General features: G+C 41.3%; 1 protein-coding gene across 1 annotated transcript in view; it reads right to left on the bottom strand.

Annotated features, from left to right (window-relative positions):
• The window catches only part of med24 (mediator complex subunit 24), an 87,478-nt gene continuing 80,974 nt past the window's right edge, over nucleotides 1-6,504 (bottom strand). The window contains exons 26-27 of the mRNA XM_072487402.1: nucleotides 3,517-3,666; nucleotides 1-1,058 (exon numbers count right to left, since the gene is read on the bottom strand). Of these exons, the coding sequence (XP_072343503.1) occupies nucleotides 3,550-3,666 (117 nt within the window). The 3' untranslated portion in view covers nucleotides 1-1,058; nucleotides 3,517-3,549. The remainder of the gene's footprint in view (nucleotides 1,059-3,516; nucleotides 3,667-6,504) is intronic.

Genomic DNA, 6,504 nt, shown 5'->3' with positions numbered 1-6,504 from the left:
TAAATGTAAGAATTATGTTTATTTTGTTAAGCAGCTTAACAGCTAAATAAGACAAAGTATTTGACCATTTAGTTACAAAATAGCATTTTATAACATTTACTATACAGATTTCCAAATACACAGTATGTAACTATTACTGTGGACATGTTATTAAAGCAGAACTCAATCTTGCAAATGATGCACCACAAAACTTGCCAGAAGAGAAACGATCTGCCAATTTCCCTGTGTTCTCTTGTGTTGAGAAACGCAGAGGTATTGTTTGGAAAACAAGAAGTGATCAGCATTTCACCTCCAGTCTCCAAGTTTCTGTCTTTGTCCGTCCTGTCCAGAAGGTGGTAAGTGCACATCCAAGAACATATTCTGGTAATTTGCCCAAGTGTCATCTCTCCCCTGGCCATTGTGATTCATTCTTGAAGAATACAATTGTGTCGTAACATTCTCCCCACCACCACCACCCACCCTCCATTATGCAGAAATACTGAAATTGACTGCATTACCAAAGACTCGAGAGACTCCTGCCTGTGTGCCATCACCAACACCACTCTAACTTGAAAGCAGCTAAATCAGGGAACGACAGAGGCCTGGAGGATAGGATGGTTGTCATCGCAGATTTATTGAAACATTAATTTCAATTCAAAATTTCATATGCTAAAGGCAGAGTGTGTTAAAATCTGGTGAAATTAAACGAACACAGCAGTACACAAAGTGTTAAAATCTAGATATAACATAGTTAATCTTGAACAGGACAAGAGTAAATTTAAATCTTGTTCAAGGGACAATGTGGTTGGCACAAACTCAGTGAATCTATTAGAGCTGAATCACTTCAAATGGGACAGCTAAAACATATCTCTTCATGGTGTGTTCCTTCTGGCATCGATTATACTGACATCGAATGCAATGCTTTAGCCTTTTGATGACATCTGCTGAAAGGACACGGTAATTGAGTAATGTTCGCATTTACCTAGCTTGAAATGGACTGCAAATTCTTTCTGCAAGGTAGCCTTTCCCCATTTTTAGATTCCACATTGCAGCTCGTTAACGTAGATTCTGCAGAAATGCTGTAATAAACAAGATCATTCAGTAATCGACTTGAACCAACAGAGGTTTGACAAATTCGATAGTGCTAGGTCTGAGATTGATGAACATCTGTTGAAAAACAGCGTGGGAATGATTTGCTTAAACTCCAGAACTACACTGCATAATCTGAATGCTCTTGATCAAACTGCTGGCAACTACCATGAAGAGCCTCGCCACAACAAGCTTCAGCAATTTTCAATCTCTGGCTGTTTGCCTGAAGGTGCACATACAAGTAACTTTCCTTCCAAAAATTAAACAATTACATAGAATCTGTCAATATCACGTGGGGTTTGCCAATGTGAACGGTGTTAATTTTAGGAGGTGACTTTAATGCTTGTTCACCTTGAACTGGTTCATGGCTGCATATACTCAACAAGTATTTCAACAGCAAATACTGAAAGGTAACTTTCACCCTATCTGTTTGTGCTTGGCATGGATCTATGATTCCATCCAATCATCTTCTCTTCACCAAAGTCTGAACGAAAACTATGCAAACAGAATTGGATTCAGAAGAATTGTAGATCCTAATAGGAAATTCTTCAATTTTTAAAAAATTATAAATTTAGAGTACCCAATTCTTTTGTTTCCAATTATGGGGCAATCTAGCGTAGGTCAATCCACCTACCCTGTGCATCTTTGGGTTGGGGGGGGGGTGAGACCCACACGCAGACACGGGGGGAATGTGCAAACTCCACATGGACAGTAACCTGGGGCCGGAATCGGACCTGGGTCCTCGCGCCATGAGGCAGCAGTGCTAACCACTGCGTCACCGTGAGATCCCCGGAATTCTTCAATTCTAATGCTGCTACAAAAAAGACATAAAGCGGTATTGAAACATTGTGTTCATGTCACTCCCACTGTCCAACTGAGTACAGTGTAACTGGCTTCATATATAAAATTCAGGTAATCACATTGACATGTTAAGAGGGTGGGAAACAATTGAATTTATTTACCTTTTAAGTTATATTTACACTCGCTTACTACTTTACAGGTTTCTAATGATCTCGCTTAAGTTGATCACTGGAAAGTTTAAAATATGCTCTGTGAGCTGGAATTGACTGGGAAGCAGTGGCTTAACACCCTATGCATCATCAGAAAAAACCTGAGTGGTGCCCAATTTTCTCAGAGAACATCTGAGTGACAAACTGCATCAATGGTGAAATTTAATTTTCACCTCAGATATAACATCCATGGATCAAAAACCAATTGGCTTTATTGTTGGTTCCCAAGTTCAGTCAAGCCAATCTCCTAACTACAATAAGCATGGTAAACTAACAGGTTTTCTCAGCTGTCTTCGGAAAACAGCAATCTTTCAATAAGGTTTTAATGACTTGATGCACATTTTAAACACACATATAAAATGAAGTATGTGACTATAGCACACACAGAACAGGATTGATCAGGGTAAATAGGACATGATAGCAACTTGACAAAGACAAGGATAACGTGACAGGGCGGCACGGTAGCACAGTGGTTAGCACTGTTGCTTCACAGCTCTAGGGTCCCAGGTTCGATTCTTGGCTTGGGTCACTGTCGGGGCGGAGTCTGCACGCTCTCCCCGTGTCAGCGTGGGTTTCCTCCGGGTGCTCCGGTTTCCTCCCACAGTCCAAAGATGTGCAGGTCAGGTGGATTGGCGATGATAAATTGCCTTAGTGTCCAAAGGGGTTGGTGGGATTGCTGGATTACAGGGTTAGGGTGGAGCTTAAGTAGAGTGCTCTTTCCAAGGCCCATGCAGACTCGATGGGCAGAATGGCCTCCTTCTGCACTGTAAATTCTATGATTCTATATATACAGGAAAGGTACAAAATTTGAATCTCAGTGTCCCTACGTGATACCCTGGCTTGTGGCCCTGCGCTAAATGAGGAATGCAATAAAAGTGGAGAACAAGAAAGGACTATTTAACGCAGCAAAACTCATCCCTAGCTTTTTTATTACAGTAACCAACTGTATTCTGAACATTTTGAATGGTTTTGTCTCAACGGCCCTGTGTAATACGCCACAAATACTAAGGTTCCAAGAGACTCAATGAATGAATGTAAACACAAGATGCAGAATATATGTTCCTAGCAGGGGAGCTGAGGTTTGGAGAGAGTGCAGGTTGGAGATGTGGCTGCGGTACTGTAGTCCTGATTTCATAATCTGCAGTCTCTGTCAGCGTGGCTTCCTACGGGATGCGCAGAATTATCCCCAAAATGTATAACGAATAAGTAGCAATACACAATTTAATATCAAATGTAACATTGGGGGTTTTCTGACAGTCTGTCCTACTCCCAGCCGACTGCTTTGACCTGCAAATTTGTTGATTAAAAGTGTGTGAATGATTTAAATCCGTGAGCTGATGTTGACAGGCATTAGCCATAAAGTACATAAGACATAGCCCAATGACAGCAGGTGCATGTAAAGAGTTTGCATTTTTCAGTGAACATTTCTTTCTTTTACCTAGTTAGGTCTGAAGAGGTGCACTGGTCTTCTTCAAAGGGCGGCAATGGCCTTTGCTGCCACCCTGCGTCCCAGTGGGAGGCCCAGATCAGTTATTGCTAGCACTGTTTTTGGCTTGGACATGGCAGGTAGCTTCACCAGTTCAGAAACCTGTTTCAGAAAAATAGGCTTAAATGAGGTCAGGCAGTAAACGCCTTCAAACTGTAAAATAATACACCAAGTGGCAAGACCTCATTCTGAAATCTGTAGACACATTGTACCCCTGAAAAAACTGTATATGGTCAAGACGTGGGTGCAGAAGTGGGCCATTCGGTCCATCGACTCTGCCCCGCCAATCATGACTGAATTGACGGTTTTTACAAGTGCTCGTTCCAGTTTGGAAACCGAAGCTTCCAGGATGCACACCGTCCCCTGCCAGCTTTTGAAAATCTAAACCTCAGGCTGAAACTGGAGGCTGTCTGGAAAGAAATTGAATGTTAAAGGATGTCATAAACTTTTACTCCTTCATGCTGCAATATAATTATAACATCGCTCAAATACAATAAAATAATTAAGAGAATTCTTTTAAGTTCTTATTACGGCAGTTTGTCCAAGATTCTCACAGAATAAGTAATAGCCAATGCAAAGAAAGGAGAACTTTCCCAAGCCAACTCAAAACGCTTTACAGCCAATTCTGAAGTGTAATCACTGTAGTACTGTAGGAAATGCACCAGCCAATATGCGCACAGTAGACTCCTATGAGCAACAATTAAATATATAAACACCAGCTAATGTTGGTTGAGAGATCAGTGCTAGCCAGCACACCAGGAGAAATCCCATCCTTTTCTTGTACCATAGGATTTTATAAGTTCACTTGGGAGGACAGATGGGGCAGATGTATAGCAGCTCTAACATTCCACTCCCTCAATACTGCATTGAAGTACCTGGATTATACGCTCAACTTTCTGGAGTTGAGCTTGAACACTGACTTAGAGGGAAGAGTGCTGGAACTAAGCCAAGGCTGACATTTTACTAAAGGTTATAATGGAAATATTCCATTCGAAGCTCTAATTATGAAGGTGATTAAACAGTGCAAAACAGAAAAACTAATAACAAGAATAGCGGAAAATGTTGTGAAGCCAAACAGATATGAGCACGCAGAAATCCACTGATGGGAAATTTGAAAGATAAATCAAATTTGAAAGGCTTGAATCGACAACTCGTTAAATGCCCGCAGAATCAAATTAGTTTCCACTGACAACAATGGGCATTCCTCAGTTTTGGAACACTCCCTACAGCTCAGCACTGCGCATTGTCACCAAACAATCAGAATCTCGTCATGGCAAGTATTTTTCATCTATCTAGTTGAGACATTGTTTTTGGATTTGTTACGAGAATGCAATAAAGTTAAACATGGCAAATTTACACCTACGGTTCTAGCCATGGTCAAACTCCGACTGGCGTTCAATATTTATGCTCTTACAGGAAGAAGTGCCACATGGGCAAAGAACTGGAGGTAACATGACACCCACAGAACTGTACCCTGTAGAGAGTCAGTGTCTTTAGCAAGGTCAAGGAAAAGGATCAAGTAGTATTACAGAACACAGCTGCCACAATATCACACATCCTTCCATCACACATCCTCAAATTCCAGCATATTTATCTATTCACAACTAGTTGAGTACACATTCCCAATGATCAAGAGAGGAAGTGTTAAATGATCCCAATGAGTTAATATTGTCTGTTAGTGGTGAAATGAATTTCAGGGCACAAATTACATAAACATACATATAAATAATTACATTCTATGTAACAGCTACCATAGATCGTGGTGTATAAGTGGACCTTCAAAGCCTTGAAAAACCCTTGCAAAACAGGAGTCAGTTTGTACACAGAGTATAAAATGTGAACTGCCGGTATTGGTAGTCCCTATTTTGAAAGGTGGGGGGAAAAAGTCTCTAATTAGTCTCAAAAAATGGTAGCCCAGAACAATCATGGACTTCTCCCGTAACACCAGATATTTTTATTTCGTGAAGCGGCTACACCAACTAGCTGTTGTTCTGAAAGCATTGCAGGACTCGGGTTTTGATTTGTCCGTTTAAGTGCATATATATGCAATGCATTTCCAATGACGATGTAAACATTTCTGACTATTTTCAAGGACCCATTCCAATGCAGGCTTCTCAAGATCAGGCCAGTGGTTGGTCCGTGTTCTCTCGGTGCATTTGTTCTTGGGTATCTTCTCGTGGGTGGATTCTTCCTTCCATTCTCGGCTGAGCTTTTCATTAGGACCAAATTCCCTCATTGCAGCACAGTCATCTGACGAGTTAGCAAATTGTTACGACTTTTAGCTTGAAACCAACTTTGTACTTTACCCTTTTTACCTGAGGATCCATGTTGGTATGTCATTTGTCATGCGTGGTCTGTTCTGTGGGGGGGTCTCTTATATCCCCATGCATCTTCTTGGCAACATGGCCTACAATACCTGCTTGATCCAATGTGTTAACTTATACGGTGTGTAAAACATACATTCCTAGGGTGAAAAATTGAGATGTCCTCCTATTCAGAGTACAGATTATCTTATCAGAAAGTGGGGTGGGTGGGGGTTCAACTTATATGCTACGTATGGGTCTAATCATGAGGTTTGGTGTCAATAAAAATGGGATTGTATACGCCGTGATCTACCGTATACTTTTCCTGCTTTTTCAGGTGGATGAATGGCATCTTCGTGTTGTGCAAAATTAGGCTATACACAGGGCAGCACTGTGGCTCAGTGGTTGGCACTGCAGTCTCACGGTGCCCAGGTCCCAGGTTCGATCCCGGCTCTGGGTCACTGTCTGTGTGGAGTTTGCACATTCTCCCCGTGTTTGCGTGGGTTTCGCCCCCACAACCCAAAGATGTGCAGGGTAGGTGGATTGAACACGCTAAATTTCCCCTTAATTTGAAAAAATGAATTGGGTACTCTAAATTTAAAAAAATAATAAAATAAATTAGGCTATACACTATTCA

This window comes from Scyliorhinus torazame, chromosome 21 (genome assembly GCF_047496885.1).
Source record: "Scyliorhinus torazame isolate Kashiwa2021f chromosome 21, sScyTor2.1, whole genome shotgun sequence".
Classification (NCBI taxonomy): Eukaryota; Metazoa; Chordata; class Chondrichthyes; order Carcharhiniformes; family Scyliorhinidae; genus Scyliorhinus; species Scyliorhinus torazame.
Note: the sequence above shows the minus strand (reverse complement) of the source record. Positions and strands in the feature narration are given on the sequence as shown.